At 50.4% G+C, this 27,011-nt stretch overlaps 2 protein-coding genes across 6 annotated transcripts in view; both read left to right on the top strand.

Moving 5' to 3' along the window:
* Positions 1–27,011, top strand: part of METAP1D (methionyl aminopeptidase type 1D, mitochondrial) — a 144,468-nt gene that overhangs the window by 88,257 nt on the left and 29,200 nt on the right. For 4 of the 5 annotated variants that reach the window (XM_063116396.1, XM_063116394.1, XM_063116397.1 and 1 more), the window contains 3 exons: positions 1,895–1,942; positions 3,220–3,298; positions 3,510–4,312. In XM_063116396.1, the coding sequence (XP_062972466.1) occupies positions 1,895–1,942; positions 3,220–3,298; positions 3,510–3,588 (206 nt within the window). In that variant the 3' untranslated portion in view covers positions 3,589–4,312. Of the gene's footprint in view, positions 1–1,894; positions 1,943–3,219; positions 3,299–3,509; positions 4,313–27,011 lie in introns of those variants that run through there. The other variant, XR_010025036.1, reaches the window with a different exon arrangement.
* On the top strand, positions 12,093–15,440 carry DLX1 (distal-less homeobox 1). Its single transcript, XM_063118607.1, has 3 exons — positions 12,093–12,405; positions 13,043–13,242; positions 15,186–15,440. The coding sequence occupies exons 1-3, from the start codon at positions 12,093–12,095 to the stop codon at positions 15,438–15,440; spliced, it is 768 nt and encodes a 255-aa protein (XP_062974677.1).

Raw genomic sequence — 27,011 nt, 5'->3', positions numbered from 1 at the left:
CATGAAGCAACATGTGTGGCCATGAGTTCTAGGTTAGAGTAGCCACTTTCCTTTGGTTCTCCTTAGAACAGAGGGAAAACCATGACTAGAATAACTTGTGTTGTTTGCTGGTGTGTGTGTGTGTGTGTTTCATGAGATGGCTGATCATTTTGATATGTTGCAAGGCCATGGGCCAAAAGTACTCGCAACCACCTGAAAAGCATATGAATGTGGATTGAGGCATGGGTGATCCTTACCGCCTTACCATTCCTTGCATCTAAAATCATCATCAGCATCTATCTCTCTATCATCAATCTACCTATCCTCAGTTCAGCTTTACTATTTCCACCACTATGTCCAATACACGAGTGGGAAGGGTTTACTAATCCCTTTTCCTCACCCAAGGACCACAACATCAAATGACGACTTCAAGAGAAGAAGCAGCTATCACAGCCAAAACACACACCCCTCCTCCTGCTTCTGCGTTGCTTCCAACACAATGATTTTTTAATGACAGTTGTTCACTTTTTTCAAACTGAAAGCTATGGCAGGAGGACATATCCAAGGGAGTATATATATATATGTGTGTGTGTGGGGGGGTAAATTAGCTGCAAGTTGTGCAGATATGTCCTTGAGTGTTGGGTCTTCATACACTTATCTCCTAGTGTGCCAGGCTGAAGAACCTCTCCCCGATGCATCTACTGAAGTAAGATGTTGCTTACAAAAGTTCAGGCTGCCGCAGACCCTTTGAATTTTGTGGTGCCACAGGGTGTGTTGTATTCAGGCTGCTAAGCTCGGGCTAACAGCAGGCTCTCTGAAACTATAGGAGATGGAACTGAGCCCTTCTGGTTTCCCAATAGTTCAGTATTGGATTTAAGAACAGGCTTCTCTGTCTACAGCTATTGCTGTTCTATTACCTTTTGAGGTTAACTGAGGAAGGACCACACAGAACTGGCTGTCACCTGAGTGAGAGTTTATGAGCGATTGCCAATAGCAATAGTGGAATAAGCAAGATCAGGTGTCCCTTTGACACTGAATGCCATCTTCCACCTTTGCCTTGCCTCCCCTCTCAGGATTGCGAGTAATCTCTCTGCAGGAATCAAAGATGCTCACACTCACTATTATTAATTAAAGGCAGCCCAGGCAAGAACCTCACCTCATACTTTTTGCTACACAGGAACTCGGAAGCAAAGGAGTAGAACAGAAAGGAGTATTTAGAGGGGGACCCAGGCCACCCACACCCCAAAAAAGGTGGGAGAGGAAAAGCAGTTATAATTTCATAATTTTTACACTTCCATGGGGAAGTAAGTACTTATTTCCAAATAAAGATGCAGAGGGAGAATTCGGGTGCTTATTGCCTCCGGATATTCGGAAACAGATTGTGATGGGCTAATAACTGCTTTTTATAAAACTATCTTAAAGCCCCAGAGTTCCAGATCTCTCTTTACTTTTTCTGAAATGTTTAATTTTAAATCTTAACAGCTTACAGTTGCGATTCTATGGACACCTACTTAGGAGTAAATCCTCTTGTGCTCAATGGAGTTTACATCTGAGTAGACATGTATAAGATTTCAATTAAATGCATTTTCTCTGGAATGATTTCTCCCCCTCTCACCGCTGATATAAAAACGAGGAGTGCTTCACGGGACATTGAAAGACTAGCCGAACCGACGGCGATCCGGAGTAGAGGCAAAGGCAGAATTCGCCTGTATTGTCTTGAGTTTGGAATAATTAGCCACGGGGGAGGAGTAATTCTCGGAGTCTTGGTTCCCTTTGACGGAGGTGTGGATTTGGTTTTGGCCACCAATACTGTTCGTTAGGAGCTGTTCTTCGAAGAATTGTGTGCATGTGTTTCCCTCCGTAATTTAAAAAAACAACACCCCGAAATAAAACATCTTTTTGTTTTATTTTGCAGAGAATGAAAGCGATTTGCTGATGCAAGAGGGCATGGCATTCACCATAGGTTAGTTACAATTTGTATTGAAACGGGACCAACACCAGAACATCTTTATTGGAATGTACTAAAAACCAGGAAACAGTTCTTCCTAATAAAAATATTATATTCCCCCCGACTAATAAGGCTGTATGCATTTTATTTATTATTTTTAATCTCTCTCTCTCCCCCTACCCCATCTTAGACCGGAGCCAACTAACATTCGTCGTAAGGCCGTTACAATTGCTGTACTTCAATTGGGGCCAAGGAGTATTAACATTTTGTTCTTCAAAATAAATTGTAAAGCACTGTTGGAAAAAAATAAAATTAGAATACACCCGTTGAAATGAAGGGGACTTAAGTTAGTCACGGATTTAGGACCGAGTGGCCCGTGTTCAGATGTGAGTTTATCCTTAGGACAGCCCTGTGGAGTAGGTCATTTGGAGTTGGTGGAACAAAATCCGCTCAGGTCGCCATCCAGCGAGGGAAAAGGGAAGAAAAAGCTGGAAGGGCCTCAATCGATCTTAATGACATGTTTGAGGCGCCCTTTGATGGCAGCAACAGTTTTGGGGTGCTGTGTTTGCAGCAAGAGGACAATCTGTTCTCTCCCCAATGCAATGTGTGTGTGTGTGTGTACACACACACACACACACACACACACACACACACACACACACACACACACACACACACACACACACACACACACACACACGGCGCGATTATGCCCCTTCTTGGCATCCGGGAGCTGCTGTTTTCTGGTTTTGGCTGTGTTGCGTCGCAAGTAGCCAGTCAGCAGCCCGTGCCTGGAAGATTGAACGTACTAAATACCAATCATAGGGCGCTTATAAGGGGGTTGGGGGAAAAAATGTATTCCTCGCTCACGGCGTGCCTAAATGGCGCGGCAATTAGAGGAAAATAAGAAAATTGTTGTTTTGCTCATTTAATGAACATTTTAAAGCCTGCTTTAAAAAATTCAAATATTTTCATCCTGTCTGCTGTTTGGAGGAAAGTGGCTGGCGCTTGGGTTGTTATGATCCATGGGGATCTCAATTAAGGCTTGATTAAAATGCCCTTCTTCTTCCGCCTTTAAAAACAGAAGACATCCGAATTCGAGCGCGGAGGCTGCCGTTTTCTTCTCTGCGGGTCAGGGGCTGGTTTTTCGGGGGGGGGGGACAGCTCAGCAAAACTGAGGACCGGCAGGGTTTTACCTGGGCAAGCTGAGGCTTTTTTGAGCCGGACAAGAGGCGCTTGTAGGCCAGTGTACCAACTCTTTTCTTTCGTTTTGTTTCATTTCGTTCCGACAGAGCCAATAATAATGGAAGGATCTTCTGAATTCAGAATCCTGAGGGACAAATGGACGGCAGTATCCTTGGACAATAAGAGGTGCTCATTATTGTTGATGCTACTTTAAACTGGTTTTCAGATTTTACATAACTCTTGAGCTCATCACGGACAACAGGGAAGAACTAAAGTTACGTTGCTGGGTGGTTCTGTTTTTTTTCTTATTTCTTTCCCTAAAAAATAAAAATAAACGCCTCACCGCTACTACTGGATCACCTTTGCCCCTTTGCTAATTGCCGCGTGTATATTTCAGATCGGCCCAGTTCGAGCATACCATTGTAATTACTTCAAGAGGAGCAGAAATCCTGACCCAAGTGGCAGAAGAAACTTGAGAGGCAGCTGGAAACGCATGACGTGGAGGACTTGCAGAGATCCAGCGATGAAGTGGGGAGAAAGGTGATTTTGTCGTGGAGGAGATGACCAGAGCTCAGCAGGAGAGGCTCAGGCCGTGTCCAGAGGACACTGATTTATCCTTTGATAAATGCCTATCAAAGAATGGACCGGTTGGACGAAATCTTGTGAGACCAGAGGGAAGCAGCCTTGCAGAAGAATCCCTAAGGATCTGGACGAGGAGGAGGAGAAGGAAGAATTCGGGTCTCACCTTTGCTTCCAGTAGTTGTCCACGCTGGGCAAAGACATATCTGATGTCACTTGTCCTAATCGCAATTGACAAACCGAGAGGACGTGGCCGTTTCCTGTAAAGAGCTGAACTGTAGCACGAATTTCTCCCACCACCACCACCTCTATGTTTTTAGATTTTATTTTACCACATTTTGAAAGCATGTAACCTACCCCCATAATAATTCCTCCCTCTCTTCACTCCCTGGAAGTGAGGCTTCGCGAGTGTTGCTGAGGTCTAAACACTGGGATCTCGTTTCCTCTTCCAGAGTTTGTTCCTCCATTTGTGTGTTTCCGGCTTTTGACATTATGTATATATCTAGAGAGAGGGAGGCCACGAACAAAAAGAAGAGCGTGTCGAAGTTATTTGAAAATCAAATAAAACAAAGCAGGCATCTTGTAAATCTGTCCTTAACTGCAATAAATGCGTTACTTTCTTTCTCTGCGCTTTTGCTTCCGATGGTTTTAAACAGCAGGCGTAACTTTTTCGGAGGGATCAAGGGAATGTTGTCCGATCACCAGGTATTTTGAGAGCTAATCACCGTTTGTCTTTTGGGTTTGTTCTTTACATCTGTGTTGTTGCTTATGATCATAGCTTGTTTTGTTTTAGAAAGATACTGCAAAAAAGGATGTGTGTGCCTGGTGTGTTTTGCCTTGATTGTTGTTGTTGGGGTTCGTTTGTTTTTTAAGGACTACTTTCCGATCCCACATGGACAACCTCAGCTTCTCCGACTTGGGTTGGGTTTAGGGGAGGGGGAGGGGCTGTTCTCTGATCTCCTCGGCTAAGAATCAAATCTCCAGCTGCCCCAAATCCCAAGCTGAGTGCGTCCTAAGAAGAAGGAAGGAAAGGTTTTGATGATCTGCAATTAGGTGCTTCCTAATCACGCTGCCTGAATGAGGACCAGGAAGCATTTGAGATTCAATCGGATTCAAAAGGGGGGTCGCTCGCCTCTGATCCGTCCCGCCCCCAGCCCCCCTGGACTGCGCTGGCTGGCAGGCAGCCCGTGGGAGACTGGAAGGGGCATGAAGAACCCCTCCCCAGGCACGGGCGCAAAGCTGCTTTCGCTGCCTGCCTGGGGGGCGCCCGCCAGCCGCGGGCTGCCATTTCAAAGGCGCGGACGGAAGCGGCGTGGGGCGTGTGCGGTGCCCTGTGTCTGGTGGTCGGGCGGGGGGGGGGGCGCTTGCGGCGAGGAGGGGGGCAAAGAGGCTTCCTCTGCGATTGGTGCGTGGCTCCTACTCGGGATCTCGACAACGGGCAGCCTGTCTTTCTTGCAATGGGAGGGAGGGCTTCCCGACAACTCTTGGAGGGGGGACCTTGGCGGGGCATTGGCCCAGCGAAAGGAGATTTGTGTGGTCAAAGCGGGTCGGCTCCTGAGATGAGATGGGGGGTAGGGGAGTCTTCCAAGCTGTAACAAAAGTATTAATCGAGTGGCTGATTTGCAGCCCTCCTTACCGCCAGACGGCATTTGTGTCCCAGGACATACCTTTAAATCGCAAAAATGGCTCGGTGGAGGGTGGGGTGGGGTGGGGTGGGGGACCGTGGCAGCTCTATCCTAAAGAAGGAGAACTAATGGGAAGTTTCGGCCCGCGAGTTGGGTTTCCTCCCCCAGTCTAAGCGCCCGTTAGCAAACCGGCGGCTGGCATCTCCGAAGGCAGCCTCTTGGCTTGGAAGTCAGTGGCGTTGAAATGCTGCAGGCCACCTGGCTGCACCCAAGGAAAGGCTGAGGAGGGCGGCGGGGCGGGACGATTCCCTCCCTTGCTGGGACACTCGATGCCTTCAGTCTTGCCTGCAAAACGCTTCGGGTTTGGCACCAAGCGCCCCCAATGGACTCCTTGTGCTGGATATTTGGGGGAGAGGCTTGCTGTTGAGAACTACTCCAAAAAACGGCCGCGTGGAGGAGGCAAGAGGCTCACCTTTGAGTAAGACGATTCACAACTCTTGCAATCAATGGGACCTGCTGCTTCCCAATAGCTGCGCCCGCGGCGGCTTAGCAGCTGCTTGCGATGCCAAAGGTTCAGTACTTCTGGGCACAATCCTGTCTCCTCTGCGTTGAGTTCAGTGGGGCTCACTCCCGGGCCAGTGCGTGTTCGCAGCCTCAAAGCCCGCTGGTCCGCAACAGGTTCAGAAGCACGTGCTTCCATGGAACATAGAAGAACTTCGGTTTGGCTGAATCGGGTCCAAGGCAGACAGCACTTCAAAGCTGCAATCCTAGGCACACGTTTTGGGAAAGAAGTTCCTCTCCAGTCCCAGGGGAAACCTGAGCCTTCTCTTTTGGCAAAGTTCCTTTGCCTTTGCCCCATCACACCAGCAGCCCTGGGAGGCAGGGCAGACCAGACCAGACCAGACCAGCCCGGTCTGGGTTTCACAGAGGCTTACAGCCCTGACTTGTCTAAGGGCCTGGGGTGGAGTGGGGATGACTCAACCCCTTCCAAACCGAAGCGCAAACACACTTCACGCTACAGCAAAGTGGTTCTTCATTGACCCAGACACCAAACCCAGCTCTACTGGTCTACATTAAAGCTGCCATCCTAACCACACTTACCAGGAACAAAAGTCACCAGCGGATACGATTGGACTTCACAGTGCTGAGTAAACATGTTTCGTTAGACCCAGGCAAGCCTTCCGCGTGCGGCCAATCGGACCCTTTGGTTGTTGTTATTGCTGCCGCTCTTCTGATCCCCAGGCACTCCTGTCTCTCTGGCCGGCGTCTCCCCATGGCTCAGTGGCAGAGCCTCTGCTTTGCATGCCTGAGGTCCCAGGTTCGAGCCCTGGCATCCCAGGAAGGATTGCAGAGGGTGGGGGGAACCTCCTGCCTGAAACACCCCCTGGAGAGCTGCTGCCTGTTAGTGTCGACAATACTGGGCTAGATGGACCAAGGATTTGATGCCAAGAAATCAGACCCTGTTAGAAACTTCCAAGAAAGGGATTCAGACAAGATCCAGGGAGAGTTCTTCTGAACATGGCACTAAATCAACCTTCTCCCATCTGGTGCCCTCCAGATATTACGGACCCCGAGCATTGGTTGCTAGGAGTTGTAGTCCAAAACATCTGGGGGTTGGGGAAAGTTGTGGGTTCAGAAGCAGCCACCACCACCACCACCACCAGCCCTATCGGGCTGCAATCCGATGCCCAGAGTAAGACTGCTGTTGAACTCAATGGGGCTTACTATGGAGTAGATCTGCATAGGGTTGCGCTCTACATCCCGGACTGGGCCAGCACATCTTTCTCGTTTTAGTTATCTCCGTTTCCCCAGAGGTTCTCCTCTTCCCTCCACCCCCAGGTTAATTTTATTAGGACTGCAGGATTTTACCAACTGCTGTGGTAACAAGCTGTTTGCGTAGCAATTAGACCGAGGTGGTGGCATTTGTGATACACATTTATAAGCCTAATTATAAAGGCGAATGCAGAAAGGTTTTAAGTAAGGGAGGATGAGAGAGGTAAGCTAATTCCCTGATGCTTTTGCTGTTACATCTGGTTCCCAAAGGAGTCCGTGCCTGGCTGGCATTTCTGTTGACCTCTTCCCCAGGGACAAGTTTTACTGGAAAACAAGCTCGACGAATTTCTGGATGAAACAGACTCCCCCCCCCCCTTCCCCTCACATCCACCCCCTCCACAACTACAGACTTCCTGCTGAACAGATGCTCTCCAAACTGGCCGCGGAATTCGGCCCACGCAAGCCCAGTCCAGTCCCAATGAGCGACACTCTCTATTTAGGCCCAAGCCTAAATAGGTTTAGTATTTAGAACTAAGGCCCACTGTGTTCAACGGGAGATACTCCCGAGTTTATTCACAATCCCCCTAGAACGAATGGGGGCAGATACTTCCTAAGAAGAGTATTTCGGCTGCAGTTAGACTTCAAAAAGACTGAAGCGATTCGAGACCAGGAAGCGATGGCTTAACCGGCTTGTGGATCGCGCAGCGGCTGCCCGGCAGTGGAGGGTGGGGTGGGGGCCAAATGCCCCTCCATCCCTTCAGCCATTGCTGGACCCCTGTGGTGGCTTCAAGGAATGACAGACGAATGACCACTGAGTCATAAACCGGGAAGCAACCGTGCAATCCTATTTCGAATCCTTTCTTCGAAAATCAGCTCTACCCAAATCAATAGGAATTATAATGCAGAGAATTAGATGTTTTAGGATTGGAGGTTTAGTGAGAAATATGCCTTTCATAACAAAGCTCACCCGCCCGCCCCCAACAAATGCACTTCCTCCCTTCGGTTCCATCTATCCATCTATCCTTGGTGTCGCCACTGTGTAGAAGGGTTTCCAGAGATCCTCCAAAGGCTTCTCTGAGGCGACGATGGGATGTTTGACCTGAAACTCGTGCAGTGTGCAAGAGAGAGGGGAAACTGCCAGACACGAGGCGTGGACTTGCTTTGGGGCATAATCACCTCATTTCTCCCCCACCCCACCCCCAATTTCAATAGTCCCACTTTGTTACCGAAGACTCCACTGGAGAGTGGCACAGGCTGAGAAAGTTCCCACCACGGCTAGAGATCAATCCAGATTAGCCGCAGTGAAGATCAGGAGGGGAATCCGCAGCAGAAACTGGCCCCGGTCAAAGAAGTGCTTGAACTTCAGGTGTTGCTGCTGCGCTCCAAATCTCTGCCCCCCCCCCTTTCTGCCCTCGGGAACAGGGAAAGGGGGAAATATCTGGGGAGGAGGAGCAGGTTCACCACCTGCTCTCGAGATGTTCTCGCTGGTCCCAAACTTTCTCCCCTCCCCCACCCCGGTTCTGAACTAGGGCTTCAAGTAGTTCACGCATCGATCGATCGATATGGGCGAGGAAATCTGGAAAAACTCGTCCGAACAGTAACCCACCCACCCACCCACACTGGTCGTCCCCCACCCCCACCCCAATCTTTGTGACGGTCACTTACGCGCTCCGGGCTCCACGAAAGGAAGAGAGCTGGACTGACTCGCCAGGTGCGTGGCGGCTGCTCTTGCTGCTGGTGATGGAGAACGAGAGAGAGAGAGAGAGAGAGCCTCGCCCCGCAGCTCGATTTCGGGGCGGCGGGGGTGGGATGGATTTGGGGGTAGAAATGTCTGGTGACCCGCCGAAGAAGCTCTCCTGAAGGAAGGGAGGCTGGGTGGATCCCTTCCAGCTTGGATCAGACATCCCCAAGGACTTTAAAACTAGGGGGGCGCTTAGGGAGCTCACTGGGATATCAATTTTCGTGCCCCCCCCTCTCATTTCCTATCCATCCATCCATCCACAAGCAAGGGAGCTGTTTGCAGGCAGGCGCTTGAAAGTGAGCGAGCCAGAGCGAGAGCGAGAGGAAGAGAGCGAGCGAGTGGGGAGGGGTGGCTCCCCACTAATATCTCTAACGCCATCAGCAATGTAATTTGTGTTGAATGTTCATTTTTATTGGTGTTCTCCCTTCGCCAAAATGTGCGCTTGATTACATAGATTGGGTCCTGTGAGCGCCCTCGACAAATCTAGGTGTAGCTAGGGCTGGGGGGGGGGGTGGAGAGAGAAAGAGAAGAAGAAGAAGAAAAAGAAGAAGTTCAGCTCAGGCCAAAGCTGGGAGAAAGGGGGGGGGGAGATTATATATATATATATATTCCCCCAGGCTGTTTAAACGCGCCAAAGGCTGCCTGCGTCGCTATTAGTGTTAAATATATGGCTAATTATGCGTATGAAAATTAAACATCAGTGTTATGCTAATAGGGCCGCGTTCAGCTGTGGATCAGAGCACTTGAGACTAGCATTTAATCAAATGAATCAGTAACTAATACAGCTGCACGTGTGAACTTTCCGCAAGATCATCCCTCCTTCCCTCCCCCCACTACAACCCGCCGTCCAGTCTCTCTCTCTCTCTCTCTCTCTCTCTCTCTCTCTCTCTCTCTCTCTCTCTCTCTCACACACACACACACACACACACACACACACACACACACACACACACCATGCGCTAAATGATGGGAGAAATAATTAGCCGGCGTTTTCTAATGATCAGACGCCTGAAAGTCAGTTGGGATGAAGCCCAGAAGAAGGTTTTCCCCGGTGGCGGCAGCTTCGAGCGAGATGCGGCGTTTTGTTGTTAGTCGGCCTGTATGCTTGGCTAGAGAAGTATGCAGAAGAAAGAAAGATACTTTGTGGAAAGCGGACCACCGCCAGGACCACACAGGTCACATCGCCGATGGGATACAGGAATTGCTCTGATGAACCCCAAGAGGAGGAGCTAACCTCTGGCTATCTCTAATAGAAAGGAAAGCTCCTTGATTCCCCTCCTGCCCCAGGTCAGACCGCTGGAACAAGTGTGCAGCCTTAACAGACCAGTTCTCCTGTTACAGGAAGAGCAAACTTTCCAGTGACACAGAATCCTTCATCGAAGAAAGACGGAGAAAGCTGCTCCTTCCCAGTTCACAAGGTTGTACTGAGAAAAGTTAACACGAAAGAAATTCCCCTTCCAAATCTCCCTCTCACGAAAGGTTTTGGACCCTCCCTCCCTTCACCCCTACTCTTCCTGGGAAGGGTGTAAGGTTGCATCCGGATTGTCAGTAGCAAAGGAACTGCAGGGCAACTGGGGATCCGCATTCGATGATCTTTGAACAGGGATTTTCAAGAGAGCCAAGAATCATTGGCGCTCAGCAGCTAAGAATCCGCTTGCTTTCTCTATTGTCTGAGGAAGACTTCTGTGTAACTCTAAAGTTTGCATGCATTTTCACTAACAGAAATTGACCAAAACAAAACACTTATTACGACCCCTCCAAAATAAGTAGATTTCTAGGGTTGCTACATAAACATTTGAAAATCAGGTTCTTCACTGTCTCCCGAGCGGGCAGCGGCGGGGGTGGGATTCTTTGTTAGGTAAGGAGGCTGTGATGTGATGCTCCCTTTCTATTAGATAAACCACAACGGGCAGTCCTATGTGCTTGAGTGGTACGATGAAATCAATGGTCCTTTTCTGAGTCCTTGTTCACCTACAAGCACACACACAAAAACCACACACACACACATACATACACACAAAAGGAAGCGTGCCCACGCCAAAGGCAGGCTCCTCAAAGCATGCATCTTATATCACAACTACAACAGCCGCCAACTTTGTGTAGGCAGGCGGTTTAGTTGTCTTGCTGCAGAGCAGAGAAGAGCGGAGTTAGGACAGGACTGGGGTGTGTGCATGTGGTAAACCTTCACCCAAAACAAACAAAACAAAATAACAACCCCCTCCCCCGCACTGTTCTCTCCCCAGTCTTCTTAGGACCTAATCTAAAAAAACTTGGAAGAAGCAGAAAGTAATCAATATGATTCCATATCTGTGAGACACCCTCAAGGAGAGAGATTTGAAGGGGGGGCAGTGGAGGCTGGTGGCTCCGATTTCGATAGGGCTGTGATTCCATTTCGGGTTTCAGTCAGAACCAGCCAGAAGTCTAAAGGAGCTGTCCAAGGTGCTGAACCGCATCCCACAAACGGGTTCAGCACCTTGAACAGCTCCTTTAGAGTTCCGACTGAAACCCGGAATGGATTCACTGCCCCATCGAAATCGGAGCCACCAGCCTCCACTGCTGTGGGAGTGGAGATGGAGAGACCCCCCCAAATCCCCTTTCTCTCTCTATCTCAGGTTGTGTTGCTGTCTAGTCACTGAAAACACTAGTAGGGGGGTGCCTAGAGGTTGAGATCCCTCCCCCCCCCAAAAAAACCCCTCTGCTGCGGGGCCGCCTCCTTGTCTGCGAATCTTTTTCCTCTCCCCCTGCCCCGCCGCTGCCGCCTGTCTCTGGGGGTCCCGGAGGGGACTCTCGGCTGCCGCTCCTCCGCCCTGGCCAAGTCCATCTCTCTCTCCCTCTCCCTCTCCCTCTCCCTCCCTCCCTCTCTCTCCCTCTCTCCTCCGCGTCTTGCTCGCTCGCTGCTCGGGTCCAGCCGGCGAAGCCCCCGAAAAGCGTCTCCGGCCAATCGCGAGCGATTATGCCAGCCGGCGGGCCAATCAGCTCGCCGGCCTCATGCATATTCATAGCTTTTGGCTGAGTCAAAGCTTTTAGGCGAGTTTGTGTAGACCTCCAGCATCATGCCTGAGACTTTTTCAAAGAGACAAACTCCATTTTCTTATGAATGGAAAGTGAAAAGCCCCGGGGCCTCTTCCATTGGGTCCTGAGAAAGAGAGGCAGGGAGAGCCCCCGAAAGGCAGACTGAAGAAAGAGAGAGAGAGAGAGAGGGAGAGAGAGAGAGAGGGAGAGAGAGAGAGAGAGAGAGAGGCACCCAAGGCAGCGGCGAGCAATGACCATGACCACCATGCCAGAGAGCCTCAGTAGCCCCGTGTCAGGCAAGGCGGTCTTTATGGAGTTTGGGCCGCCCGGGCAGCAAATGCCTCCCTCGCCCATGTCCCACGGACACTATTCCATGCACTGTTTACACTCGGCCGGCCACTCGCAGCCGGACGCCTCGTACAGCACAGCTTCGTCCTTCTCCAGACCGCTGGGCTACCCCTATGTCAACTCGGTCAGCAGCCACGCGGCCAACCCTTACATGAGCTCGGTGCAGTCCTACCCCAACAGCACCAGCCTGGCTCAGACCCGGTTAGAGGAGACAGGTACGTGCCGCTTTGCCTGCAGAGGGAGGGAGGGAGGGAGGGAGGGGGCGGGAGGGGAGGGGAGGGAGGGGGCGGGGGGGCAGGGAGGGGGAGGGGTGGGGAACCCCAAACGACCCCCCCCAAAAAGCCAGAGCCAGCGGGAAGACGATCTCCCATCAAACCAGCCTCATCCCCCAGCCAGCTTCCCCCGGGCCTCCGAGAGAGCGAATTCCTCCAGGCGAGCCTCCGCCGAGATTTCTGGAGTTTGCACACAAAGCCACGCCATGCCCGGCTGGCAAAACCCAGAAAGAAATGCCTCTCTCTCTCTCTCTCTCCCCCCCCCCCCAGATGTGCGCCTATTAGGCTCGGCAATTATTTATTGCGTAGCGCTATAAACAATGTATGCAATTAAGGGTAATTAAATCTAAAGTGCCGCCGCCGCAGCCTGTAAAAATAGCAAACTTTTCCTCTCTCCCCCCGCCACCCTCGGGGCGATGATGGCGCTCCGGGACTTGCCAGCCTCTCTCTCTCTGGCTGGCTGGCCGCTGCCCGGGGACCAGCGCGGCCCTGGGGGCCCGGAGGCCGCTGGAGAGCATTGCCCTCGGGGCCCGTCCGTCCCCGCACTCACCCCCGGGCCTGCTTTCCTTGCTCCTTGCAGGGGCCGAGACGGAGAAAAGCACCGTGGTGGAAGGAGGCGAAGTGCGCTTTAACGGCAAAGGCAAGAAGATCCGCAAGCCCCGGACGATCTACTCCAGTTTGCAGCTGCAGGCTTTGAACCGGCGGTTCCAGCAGACCCAGTACCTGGCCCTGCCCGAAAGAGCCGAGCTGGCCGCCTCCTTGGGGCTCACCCAGACTCAGGTAGGCAGCCCTGAAGCAGGGCCGCGGACGTCAGGCTAGTTGGATCCCCTGGGGGGTTGGACTAAGACGCCAAGGCCCGCCAAGCAGAGCCCGCCCGGTGCAAAAGCGGTATGCTGAGGAGGAAAGGCGAGGGCACCTCTGAGCACACGCTGAGCGCTGGAGTTTCTTGTCAGCTCCTGGTTACCCCAAGCCCTCTTCTTTTCAGCAGCCTAAACTCTCTGGGGAAAGCAACCGGGGGTCAGAGACCCTTGGGGATCTACTGCAAATCACCGAGAGAGCTGACAGTCGATCCCGATCTACCTTCTGCTCACCTCTGCTCTAAAGCATCCCGACCCTCCATCCCACCTTTCCCACGTCCCCCCTGGTCTCGCCTTCTCATGCCTCTTGGCCCTTCACCGTGCGCAATACTCAAGAGGCCGATCTCAGCGAGTGAAAGAGCCCCGGACACGCACACACACGCACGCACACACGCGTGGCCGGACTCCCAGAACAAAAGAGCCTCCGGAACATTCAAGGGCCTCTCCCTCTTCCCATCACAACTCACCGAATTTCTCTGCCCGCCCCAAGCAGATACATACACACACGCCGCCATTTTCACCTTCCTGCATTTGGGAAAGCGCTTAATTGCATCTCTTGAATATATATATATATATATATATATATATATATATATATATATATATATATATATATATATATATATATATATATGAGCCCCCTCCCTTCTCTGTTAAAATACCAAGCGGGTGCAATGTTTCTTGACACGCCCATTGGAAAGGCAAGAAGGTCCCCCTAGGGACATTGGCTTCCACTCTTCTCTGCCTGGTTTACTCTGGAGTAAGCCGCGCCGAGCCCAATGGGAACCCCACCTCATTTCCCCCAGAAGTTATGCCCAGGTGAGGCTTTGAGGATCTGGGTTTGGAAGCTCTGAATTCCCGAGGGTTAATGGATCCCAGCTCTTCCAGCGGCTTAATGTCCCCAAGTGTTGGAGGAACAAAAGCCACCATCGCGACGCGCCGGTTAGTCCGGGCAAAGAGAATGATCCTCCTCTTCCATCCAGCCACCCCAGGCAAACGCTGCAGCCTCCTCTGCCCGCCACGGGAAAGCCCTCCTCTCGCGCCCTTCTTAGCCGGAGAAAAGCAACATATTCGAGGGACAGCTAGGAAAAGGTTTGGAGATGTCAGTCACCTCAAAAGATGGCCTTGCCTCGCCAAAGGCGAATTTTTCAGTTGCTGGAAAGAGACACCACCACCAACAACAACAACAACAACAACAATATTTCGGCGTGAGGGTGGCTGAGTCCGTTTCCTTTGAGACGTAGGAAAAGCGGATTTGGGAGTAAGGCGGCCTCCCATTGCCATTCAGCACAGGGATTTCGAGGGTGTGATTCTAGCCCGTTTTCGTGGATGGCCTATAGGCCTTCCTTTCTCAGTCCCTGAGTGTATATAAGCACACACACACACACACACACACACACACACACACACACACACACACACACACACACACGTTGTGATCCCGGTTTTGTTGGAAGGCGCTCCAGTGGTTTCATTCTCGGGGAATTTAAACCCCCCTGGCCGTTTTTAAATATGACTTAATTTGAAGCGGGGGGGGGGGAGAGAAGTCCTTTCTTGCGCAGTGTCCCCCAGCCCGCTAAATCAACCTCTCCCTTTCTCTCTCTGGAAGAAAGTTGGAGTGCGCCTCCATTCCCAGACCTTTGGCCCCCGGCGCGGAGGAGGCCTCTGGGTATCAATCAAGCGGCCCTCGCTGGGGCCACCGCCAAGCGCTGTCTGGCGCCTTGGGGGCCGGTACCGTATTTCTCGGGGCAGAGGCCCCCTTGGGTGCCCCTGTGTCCGGGCGCATCCGCAGCCTGCTCGCGCGCCTTTGACCGTTGTGCGTCTCTTTCTTCCCTTCTCTCTGGCCCTCCCTCCGGGGGCGCGCAGGTCAAGATCTGGTTCCAGAACAAGCGCTCCAAATTCAAGAAGCTGATGAAGCAGGGAGGGGCCGCCTTGGAAAGCAGCGCCCTGGCCAACGGCAGGTCCCTGTCGGCCAGCTCCCCGCCCGTGCCGCCTGTGTGGAACACCACCTCGTCGTCGGGTAAGAGCTCCACGGCGACCCCGGGCACTTACATCCCCAGCTACACGTCTTGGTACCCTTCGGCCCACCAGGAAACTATGCAGCAGCCTCAGCTGATGTGAGGAGTCCCGGGCTGCTTTTTTTGGGGGGGGGGGGTCTTTTGCTTTTCTGTTTGGTTTGTTTTTTGTTTTTTTGAAATGGCAACTTTGAACCGACCAGCCGATCGCCCCGTCGCCATCGACGACACTGTACTCAAAACGCACTCTTGTTGGTTTTGGGGGTGGGGTGGGGGTTAGAAACATGGCCCGCATGCCCCTGCGCACGAAGCACCATCTCGGCCGGAGGAAACGGGGATCGCGGCGCCAGCCGAGCGCGGAAGCGAGAGAGGGAGACAGACGGAGGAGCGCCGGTCCGCGTACGCGCTCGCCAAGGGCCGCCGGAGCTCCTGAGCGAGACGAGCGCAGATGCGATGCGGGGCGCGTTTCCACCGCAGACAGCTGCCGCGGCAGCCCCGGATCCGCCCGCGACCAGCCGGGCAACAGCCGGACAGCAGCGCCACATCAGCCGCCCCTCGGCTTGGTTGGACAATCAGGAAGGGGGTGGGGAGAAATCTGTTTGTACAAGGAAAACACACGCCCGCACATGCACCAACAACCGGTGTCCTCTCTCTCGTCTGCCTGTCTGCCTGTCTGTCTGTCTGTCTGTCGTGTCTGTCCTGATGAAATGTAGGTCATTTTCTTCATCCCAAGTTCTGCTCCGAAAAAGGAAAAACAAATATTTTCTTTCTTTCTTTCTTTCTTTCTTTCTTTCTTTCTTTCTTTCTTTCTTTCTTTCTTTCTTTCTTTCTTCTTCCTTCCTTCCTTCCTTCCTTCCTTCCTTCCTTCCTTCCTTCCTTCCTTCCTTCCTCCCTCCCTCCCCCACCTTTTCAGTGTTCGTTGTAGTCCTGGGTGTACTTTTTTCTTTTCTTTCGTCGAAGGGCAATGGGGGGATTTTTTAAATTATTATTATTTATTGACTTAAAACTACCACTATGAGAGTCCTAAACATTTTTTTAAAAAAATAAACTTATGGGCAGATCTGTTTTGCAGAGGTGACGCTGTTTTCACTCCGTTTGTTTCAAGCCAACCGCATCACACTTAGCCAGGCGATTGTCAATATTTTCTTTTCTTTAATTTAATTTTTCGGGGTGGATTAATTTTTTAAAAATAATAATAGTAATTTAGGAAAATGGGGAAGGAATGGAGCCGACGGGTATTAACGTTTTGTACACACACACATGTATATGAACATATATTTTCCCCCTTTCACACGTATCTAAGGCGGTAGTCCTAGACGCACTTACCTGGGAGTAAGCCCCATTGAATTCGATGGGGCTTACTTCTGAGTAGACATGCATCGGATTGCTTTGTTTGTGTTATTTGAGCGAGGAGACGGGTGGGTGCCTGGGGTGGTGGTGGTTGGGGAGGTACAAAGGAAGAAATACATTGTAGTTTGCTTTGAAAGCGGAGTCGGGGCCAAACTGTTGATCGCCTTATTTGCAGAGAGTCACCAATGGCTGGGTAGGCAGGATAGAAAACAAGACACCAATTTGGCTCCATGGTATAAAACCCAATTTCTTGCAACATCTCCCTCTCCCGCGTCCCATTTTCCGAATTGGCAGTGCGAATTCTCCCTGCCCCCTTTTTCGAATGCAGGCTCTGATGGCTATGTGTACATATTTTCCTAATAAATTAATAATAATAATAATAATAATAATAATAATAATAATAATAATGTTCTGTAAACATGTTGCACGCATTTTAGCTTAAGAAAAATTCTTCTGGGTTCCTTCCTACCTTTCTCTATTCTCCCTCCCTCCCAATTTTTATTGGGGCTGTCTGTAGTATGCTATGCTTTGTGAAAAATGAGATTTGACGATTTTACTTGGGATAACAACTACAAAAAACCAAAAACCCATCCTCAAAACACGCTATAAACCTGGAGATCCACTCCTGTTTTAGTGCTCTATATGTCGAAGTTTAGTTTTATGCTGAGAGTGTTGATTTATTACTTTGGATCTGGGACACACAGACACGCTCATTGCCTAGACACTTCCACCACCCTTACACTCTCTAAAACATTTGTATACGAGTTTTAAAAAGTTTCTTTTGAGACAGTAAAATTATGATTTGGGGTGGGTGGGTGGAAACGACCGAACCAGTTGCTGCACGTGTCAGGTTTCTTGGTAGGGATGAAAGGAAATCGGCCTTTCGTTTCCCAGTCTACGTGTAGCCAAGAAAAGATACAAGACCTCTCTCTCTTAGCAAGGACTGAGCTGCAGTCGAGATGTTGTAACTTGGGGCTGGTGTAGGTGTGCAACCCTGCAGTAGTTCACGCTTGGTCTCTAGTGGGCTTTGGAATTAACCAAGTGTGTGGTGCTCACGATTTGGTTCTTAGCCATTCGGATAAGGGTCTGTGGAGGCAGGATTTGGAAACACACACACACACACACACACCCCGGAAGTGCTTCGTGAGTCTCAGGGGGTAATGGGGGACGTTCCGAATTAAGAAGCCGGCCTGATGTTCTGTATTAGAGAAGAAGAATAAGGAAGATCCCTTCGAAGGAGACGCATCTACAATTTCGTAAAGGCGATGAACCGCGGCCTGCTCCTGGGAGTCCAAGAAAAATAATAATAAAAAGTCTCTAAACTAATCTCGATGGGAATCTACACTAGAGGGTTTTTCTCTGCACGCCTGCACTCCTCCCCCCTTGCAATCTTCACTTCCTTTGACTTGCCACAGTATCTCCCAGCAAGGGAAGGACCTAACAGAGACAGCCTAGGCAAGTCTACTCAAAAGGGACCCCCTATCAGGAGCATTTCAAGTATAATACAACGTTCAGTAGGAATCACTCCCAGGTAAGTGGGCATTTAGGATTGCTTTGGGAGGCGCGCAGGTAACTGAGATCCGACGGAGTTGAAGGACTGCGAGGAGACCTCCTTTGAACCCCGCACGAAGGGCTTCTCTGCTTAAGGCCACCCTACCCCAGGGCCTTTCTCACGTTCCTTTGGCCAATCTAGCCTGAGTGCGGGAGGTCTTCACTGGGAGATAGAGCAGGTGCTACGGAGAAGGTCACCTGCAGGAGGAAAGCGAGTTGGGGGTGGCGGATGGGGGGGCATGATGCCAGCTTCAAAGACCCCTGGGTCTGGTAGGTGGGGGTCCTCTGGGCTCCCCAAAGAAGAGGTTAGAAATCCCGAGGCTTTCTCCCACAAATGCCCGTAGTTAAAAAATGGCGAGCGACTAGAACGGTTTGGATTAAGAGGCAGAGCACAGGTGTGTGTGTGTCTTTCTCTTTCTCTTTCTCTCTCTCTCTCTCTCTCTCTCTCTCTCTCTGTGTGTGTGTGTGTGCGCGCGCGCGTGTGCGTGTGTGTCTTTCTCTATATATGTATGTCCCTCTCTGCATGTGTGTGTGTGTGTGTGTGTGTGTGTGTGTGTGTGTGTGTGTTTGTCTGTCTCTGGGTGTCTATTTTCCTTTCTGTATGTATGTCTCTCTCTAAATGTGTCTCTGAATGTGTTTCTGTGTGTGTGTGTGCGCTCTTGTCCCTTTAGTTGCCTGGAGCGTGGCCTCTTTCACGAAAGCCCGAAGATGCACACCCACACACGCACCTCCGCTTGTCACTCCCGCTTGCCTCGTTTGTCAAGCTCAAACTTTCAGGGGAGGAAATTGGCGGCTACACCCGTTTCCAGCCCTAAAACGTGATGCCTCTCCTCGCCTATTAAGATCCAAGCTGGAACCGGCTCCAGAGGAAGCCACAGCTTGTCCCTCGAGGAGACGCGCGTTTGTTTGGACAGCAGCTCCTAGGAAGGGCTGGACTTGGAGGAGGGAAGAAATGGGGACGCGCGGGGCCGGCGGGCGGGCGGGCGCGGGGAGGGGTGGGGGAGGCAGATTTATGCTGGCGGCGCCTGGGCCGGGCCTGCGCCTCCCTTGGAAAGAAAAGAACTCTGAGCTGGTGGAGGAGGGGGAGGGGGAGGGAGCGACAAGGGAAAGTAACTCGGATCTGGAAAGTGGTGGGTTGTCTTGTCTTGTTGTGCTTTGTGACCTTTCCCAGTGGATGGTCTTTTGTGGGAAGGGGGAGATCAGGAAGAGGAGGGGAGCTGGGGTCCTTACATAGGCCAGCCTCCCCGAACCTGGTGTCTTCCAGATGTTTTGGACTATGACTACCAGTATTCCTAACTATTGGTCATCCTGGCTGGGGTTGATGGGAACTGAAGTCCAAAACATCTGGAGGGCGCTGGGTTGGGGGAGGCTGCTGTGCCACTGCCAACTTCGGGAGAAGGAGAGCTTGGATTTGGAGGGGCTTTTGCTGACTGACTGACTGCCTTCGCACTCACTGGGGATAGAAGATGGACGGGCAACTGGCCGGAGGCAGCCAGCGGACCCTCCCCGAGGGATGCTTTAAAGCAGTGAAGGCTGGTGGCTCTTATTTCGGTGTGGCTGTGAATCCACGCTGACTTTTAGTCAGAACCAGCCATAACTCTAAGGAAACTGTACAAGGTGCCGAACCCTACCCCAAAACTGGATTCAACACCTTGGATAGCTCCTTCGGCATTCTGATTGAAAGCCAGCGTGGATTCACAGCCCTGCTGAAATCGGAACCACCAGCCTCCACTGCTTGTCAGCCCTGTCCTCGAGCCAGTTTCAAAACAGGCACTCGTGCCACTTCGATTTTAGCCACAGCAACCAGGCGGATTGCAGGACGTCTTCCAGCCAGGGAGGCAAACTCGAGCTTGCTGACCTGGAGCCCAGAGAACGGGCCTGCACGGCTTGCCGTAGTTTGGCACCTCTCGGGGTTAAAAAGTTGGGTGTGCTGGGCCAGTTCTGCCTGCAAAGTTCAGCGTGTCCTAGTACCGCACTGAAGGAAGAAAGGAAGGAAGGAAAGAAGACAGACAGACAGGCAGACAGACTGCTGCTAGGATCAGAGATCCAAAGCCAGGGAGAGCCCGCTGTCCTGGCAAGATCAAATTTGTTGTGAGGCTCTGAGATAGAGAAGGACGTTCTCATTTCTCTTCCTCCCTCCTTGTTGAGGTTTGTATTCGCTTGCAAGTTCCCCGAGGGGTGAGTGGGTGGGGAGAGGCGCGGGGGGGCGGGGCGGGGAGGAGGCAAAAGTGGGTGTGGATCTGTTGGTAGTTGCGGGGGGGGGGGGGAGGGGAGAAAGGGAGTGGATTTCCGGGAGGCTGCTCGAGGAGGAAGCGAATGATAAATTGTATCGATTTTTGTTTTGACACGCACCCATTTTTCAATTCTGGGCGATGAGTGATCAAATGATGCGGCCTTCTGGCTAATGTCCTTTTGCGAGTGAGAGAGAGAGAGAGAGAGAGAGAGAGAGAGAGAGAGAGAGAGAGAGAGAGAGGGCACCAGAGTGCGGCTACATGTGGGTGAGCGAGTGAGAGATTGTTGCTGGACAAGCCTGGAGGAGAGAAACGAAGCAGGCCGTGGGAGAATCCCAGCTTCCCCCACTCCCCTGGGGAGGAAAGAGAGAACTTGCCCTAAGGGACTTCCTGAAATCTCCTGGCCTGGTTTCCTGTATTCCCCGAAGGCAAAATGTGGCCGCCACCCGGTGGTTAGCCGAGATTCCGAGCCACGAAGGCCGGAGCTGGGGGGTGCGCTTCTTGTCCACCACCAAGAGAAAGCCTGGAATTCGACAGCCCTCGTCTAAACGCAAGATCCAATGCTTCGGAGTGGGCATTAAAAAAAGAAAAAAGAAGAAGAAGCCACCGGCGGTCAAGCAAACTCCTGGCTGGGATGCTTTCAAAGGCTCCAGCTCCTCTTAATTCAATCAAGTCTTGCTAACCCGTCCAAATGGAGAAATTATTAGTTTTCTCCCAATGAAGGCGGGCTTGAGTTAGCGCCTATTATAACGGTACTATTTGCAAATGTTAATCTCGCGGTAGACCTAATTAATTCTGCCTTCTTCCTGACAAGTAGTTCATCAAATATCTGATTCGAAGATGCTCATAATGAGGATATTAATTAAACTCTGAATCATCCAAAGGGGCTTCTATTGAAACAATACCTCATTACAATGATTAAAAACTGATTTCGAATATTGCACCTTTTCCACAGTTGTCTCTCCGCAAACACACAGCCCTACCGGATAAATCTGTCAATGGCAAAATGCAATTTAGGAATAGGTATTTTCTCCCCCTTTTGCGGGGGGGGGGGAAGCGCCTGCCCCTCATTTCCCAACACTTCTGCAATAGGTTACACACAGCTTAATGATAATCAAAATGGCTCTTTTTCTCCCCCCCCCCACTAAAAAAAGACCCCCAAAGTGCGCGTACAGCTGCAAAACCCAAGAGGGTCAGCATCATTTCACTGTATTCTCTTCTTGATTACAAGCCGAGCCCATCAAACACAACATAATTACAGTAATTTCAGGTTTATTTATTCTAATGCAGTTTCCCCATCTCTCTGGTAATTATGAGCAATTTTTTCGCCCAGGGAATCTTTTTGCATTAACAAAAGAGATAACGCACTGAAAGCCAAATTTGCTGCGCATTGAGAATGGGGAAGACGGGAGGAGAGAGAGAGAGAGAGAGAGAGAGAGAGAAAGAGAGAGAGAAAGAAATGAAATAGGTGCGCTGCCATCTCTCTCCCTGTGCAATTCTCTCTCTCTCTCTCTCTCTATATATATATATATATTGGAGCGCTGCAAATTGCTTGCAGGTGTATGGAGCAGAGGCTGTCAAAAAGAAAGGGGGCTTCCAAATTAGCAAATGCACAATGTTGAAGTAATGAAGACAGACTTAGCAAAATTGCCAAACAACAGATACCTCTTTTAATATGTCCTCTCCCCCCCCCAAATCAGCTTCCACTCCCGCCTCCCCCTTCGTATTAAAGAACTCCCTCAATAGCTGGGGACGTGTCAGTCTCCCATCGCAAAGCCCAGCTGCATCTCTGCATTTTGAAATCGTTAAAACAGAAGAGACCTGTCCAGATTACATCCATCTGTCCTCGCCTTCTCTCCCCCTGCCCCTTATTCCAAATGACATTCTCCATTTGTCCGTTTTCTCCGTTGTCTTTGATCGTAACGGGATTGTTAATGGGGGAATTATTAATTCTCTCTCTCTCTCTCTCTCTCTCTCTCTCTCTCTCTCTCTCTCTCTCTCTCTCTAATCCATCCATACTCGTGCAGCCACTATCTGCCACGCTCACACCCCATACCATAATATGCATGCACTATATGCACACACATACACACACACACACACACGAGCACAAAGTCAGGCAACCCCCCCCCCGAATAAAAAGGACGATCAATTAATGTTACAAGACAAAGCTCTTTAAATCAGAGTGCCCAGGATTAAAGAAGGGAGGAGCAGCAGTCGAGGCATAGAAGGGCTTCCCCATTTCTAAGCTCTCCCCGTTCACTTCACTTCTCAACTTCACATGCTGTCCTTTCTCCTTCTCTCTGTCTTCTTCGCCTTCTTCTTCTTTCCTATCCTTCTATTAAAACAAGGAAGTGGGCAGGTCTTTGGAAATGGAGTTCAACCCCCCCAGGTCAGCAACACCTCCAGCCTGAGCGCTTCACACGCTCATAAACCTCTACACGGGCAGGAATTCTCTCTCTCTCCCTCCCTCTCTCTCTCTCTCTCTCTGTTACCTATAGCTGAGTTCAAAGCCGACACTTAACAGAGCCGCAAACCACAAGCCGGATTCGCTTGATCTCTTCGACACAACCCCGTAGATTCCTGAAAGACAGGCGCGCCCTCTCCCCATTCTTAGCCTTGTGCTAGAAACCTTCAGGGATCGAGCATCGAGGGCCCCCTCCGCCCCCCCCCACTTTGACTAATCCTGACACAAGTGACAAAAGAAGTTTTGATGGAAGAATGAGTTGAGGCATAGCTAATCAACTTAACTTTCCTGCTTTGTGGCATCTAGAAGTCTAGCAACACAACGCACCCATAAGGAAGGGGGGGGGGAGGATGTGGTGAGGAGGGGGGGGAAACCTAACCCCAAAGGCAAACCGTGTTTCAGCCACCCTTACTTACCTTCGGTGCCAATGTTCTAGACGCAAATTCTTTTGCTTTATCGCTAGGTTCCGACGCAGCATGTTGCTAGGAAAAGTTGCCCGGAGCGAGGAATCGGGGTTGGGAGGGGGTTGGGAGGGGGGAGAAATAGCCATGGCCCAAGAATAAATATCCAGAGAACACCCAAAAATGTGGGCTTGAGGTCCTTGGGAGGCGAGCTGAGCTCGGAGCGCAGGAGGGTTTTTGCAGCCCCGCTCTCTCGCAGAATATCACTGAAAATTTCTGCTGTATAGCCTCTGTCTTTATAGCTGATGGGGGAAAAAATTGCAGATTATTAGCATAAATGTTTACTCTTCATTACGCTGATGACATTGTGCACTCGAGATCTTGGTAATCTTTGGGAAAATTATGAGTAATTTTTAAAAATTTTAAAGCAGCAGCAGTTACCGTGCAATTCAGGCTAATTCTGCGTAGGCTCCGAGCGGATATAATTATCGAGGAGTCAAGATGTTATGCTAAAAACTATGCATTGATATTCCCATTTATTATGTACATACAACTTTGACAATGTTGATGCTTGAAATAGCAGGAAATTGTCTTGCGCAAAAATTACAGTCCATATTAGGACATGTGAAATTGCGAAGAATTATATAGTAATTGCAGGCTTTCAGATGGGAGAGCCAGAATGCTCAAACTAGTGCAAATGTGGATAAAATTACAGATCAGAGCAAAAATTAGGGGGAAAGGGGGTCTGGGATTTTTCAAGTTGGCTATAGGATTCCGGAAGTGTCTAATGCTACATGATTGCTACAGCTTTAGGGGAGATATTCATGCCTCAAATAGCTCTTTGGCCAGAGCAGCTTTAATTGAATTTCTTGGGTGTTCTCTCCCCCCCCCACTTTAATAGGGCCAAATGAGCAAATTACCTGCCCAATAGCATTTTTTTTTACCAGACCCCCCCATCTTCCCCTCCCACCTCCAGTGTTCCAGAGGGAGCTTATTCCCTTTGCTTAGGTTCCAAGGTGACCCCCTCCTCTGAAAAGAAAGAAAGGTGGAGGGGATTTAATTACGCCACATTACCTCCCCCTCCTTCATCGCCATCTCCCCCTCCCCTCCCCTTGCTGTCCCTGGAGGGGCGATGCAAGCAATAGCCACCGGGACCTTGTTCCAAAGCTTTACTGATGGTACTTTAAATTGACAGGCAGCAGGAGGGAAGGGGGAAAGCGGGGCGGAAGGGGGAGGCAATAGCCCATACATAGAAAATGGGGTTCAGCTGAAGAAAAGGGGGGCGATGGGGTTGTGTGTGGACCGGTCGAAAGTCACACAGCGCTAATCATTCTAAAGAAAGATGCGGGGGGGGGGGTTGTGTGTGTGTGTGTGTGTGAGTGACCAAGTCATTACCACCCCGCTCTCCTGTTTTTCCAGCACCACTGGGCGGCAGAGGTTGGGAGGGTGTGAGTGTAAAGAGGAACCCTTTTCTTTCCACACACACACACACACACACACACTCATCACTCTCTCTTTCTCTCTCCTATGATGTGGCGAAGGAAGAAGAAGAAGAAGAAGAAGAAGAAGAAGAAGAAGAAGAAGAAGAAGAAGAAGAAGAAGAAGAAGAGGAGGAGGAGGAGGAGGAGGAGGAGGAGGAGGAGGAGGAGGAGGAGGAGGAGGAGGAGGAGGAGGAGGAGGAGGAGAAGGAGAAGAAGAAGAAGAAGAAGAAGAAGAAGAAGAAGAAGAAGAAGAAGAAGAAGAAGAAGAAGAAGAAGAAGAAGAAGAAGAAGAAGAAAAAGAGAGCGAGCCATAGGCTTCTCCTGGGCATGTGAGGTCCCCTCCCACCCCCATCCCCGGCGAAATCTTTTAAAGACAAATAAACACCGCAAGAAAGCGAAAGGTCTGAAAGGGCTTCATTGTTGCTGAAGTCATCTCTCTGGCCTGCTGGATTCCATCAGTAAAAACCAAAACCAAAAAGCAAGAGACCCCACCCGGGCTGGGGGAGAAAGAGAGCGAACGCCTGGGCGTGCAGGGGAATCCTCTGTCCCGACCCTTTGCATGACCTGCGCCTGTTTGGGAACCAATGCAAGGAAGCCCAAATCGGAGAAAGATTAATCCAACTACCTCGAGCTGTGTGTGTGTGTGTGTGTGTGTGTGTGTGTGTGTGTGTGTACGGCTGTAGTAAACGTCCCTTGGAGACAAAACGGCAAGAACACCCCCCCAACTCCCCCCAATGAGTGTCAGCCCCCCCCCCCCAGGAACATGGTCTTCTTGACAAGCAAATGCACATATCTATCTAGATATAATTTTCTAGGAACGCCAGTCGCTCGCGTCTTCCAGCTGCGATCTTCCGTTTCTGTCCGTCTCCTTTCCAGCTCCCAGTGGGACAGCTTGAAAGGAGGGCTCTTTATCACGGCCCCAGGGAGGCATGTAATATCTCGAAATGTGCCGATCGTGGCCGGAGAAACAGGGCCATTTACATACATCCTAATTCCCCAGGCGCCTGACCTCAGGTTCTTGGGGATACTGAGGTTGCCGGATGAGAAAGACCCAATGTTACCAATTTCTGCCTGCTCCTTAAACATCTTCGCCGAAGCGCTGAAATACAAGAGGACCTCCTTACGGGCACATCCGCCCAACCCTAATTTTCACGACGGTTTTTGCTCCCGTTACCCATAATGAGATGCAAAATTATTACGTGACACGTTTATACACAAGGCAACACACAGAAACCAGTTACAATGTCACATTTCTGGTACCCACATCCAGTGACCAGTCCTGGTGTAGATAACGTGTTATCTACCTGCTATCCCTGTGACTACACTCATCCCTACCTTCAGACCATGACTTCTGAAGATGCTTTTTTCTGGTGGCTATCAATATACACAAATAGGCCGCCTAGCCAAACCTGATCGTTTCCAAATTGGACATTTGAACTCGGAACCCAATGCTAGTTCAATCCAGAAATTAACTCAGCCCTGTTACTATGGTTCAACTAGTTTGTGGGTAGCGCTCAAAATAAGTAAAGCTCCTTATTTCTTTGTAGGTCTATATTGACTTCATTTATTTTTGTTCAGAAGAATACGATTCCTACTACTAGTAACAATAATTACAACAACAATTTCCCCCGTTTTTCAATCCTAATTAATCTACATTTAATATTTTTTATTTTGATTTAGTAACGAAATTGTAATCCGTCTTGGCAGAAAGGCGGTACAGCAATACAAAACAAAACAAAAACACCGTTGGACTCCCTTGCTGGAAACTGGAGGAAGCGATTAAATGTTTCGGAAAAGCTTTAGACGTTTTCGTCCTTGCCATGTCTTGCCACACGCGTTGTGAAATAAGACCTTATAAAGCGAGGCAGAGAGCCTTCATTGATGAAAACATGTGCGTTTCTTCCAAATGAGGCCGAGGGCTTGCGGTCTTGGCGTGATCCCCATTTGATGCATTTAAAAACAGGCGCTGGTAAAGCAGGTTGGGTGCTTCTGTGGTTCTTAATGGTTCTTTGACCATATGGAAAAATTTGGGAAATCGTTACAGTGAGGATGTTCTCTCGCTCTTTAATACAAAAGGTATCTCTAGTGCTGACTGAAATAACGTAGGTATAAATATAAGATCGTTTAGTCCTCTCCATCCTCCAAATTTCCCAAGTGTGCCTGACTTACCCATGTATATCTGCAGTCGTGTGCGAT

The sequence above is a fragment of the Elgaria multicarinata genome, chromosome 2 (assembly GCF_023053635.1).
Source record: "Elgaria multicarinata webbii isolate HBS135686 ecotype San Diego chromosome 2, rElgMul1.1.pri, whole genome shotgun sequence".
NCBI classification, from domain to species: domain Eukaryota; kingdom Metazoa; phylum Chordata; class Lepidosauria; order Squamata; family Anguidae; genus Elgaria; species Elgaria multicarinata.
This window is presented reverse-complemented; position numbering and strand designations above follow the sequence as displayed.

Coding starts and splice junctions, on each gene's coding strand:
- DLX1 (XM_063118607.1), top strand. CDS start 12,093: ATGACCATGACCACCATGCCAGAGAGCCTCAGTAGCCCCGTGTCAGGC. Junction 12,406..13,042: donor GACCCGGTTAGAGGAGACAG/GTACGTGCCGCT, acceptor TGCTCCTTGCAG/GGGCCGAGACGGAGAAAAGC. Junction 13,243..15,185: donor TGGGGCTCACCCAGACTCAG/GTAGGCAGCCCT, acceptor GGGGGCGCGCAG/GTCAAGATCTGGTTCCAGAA.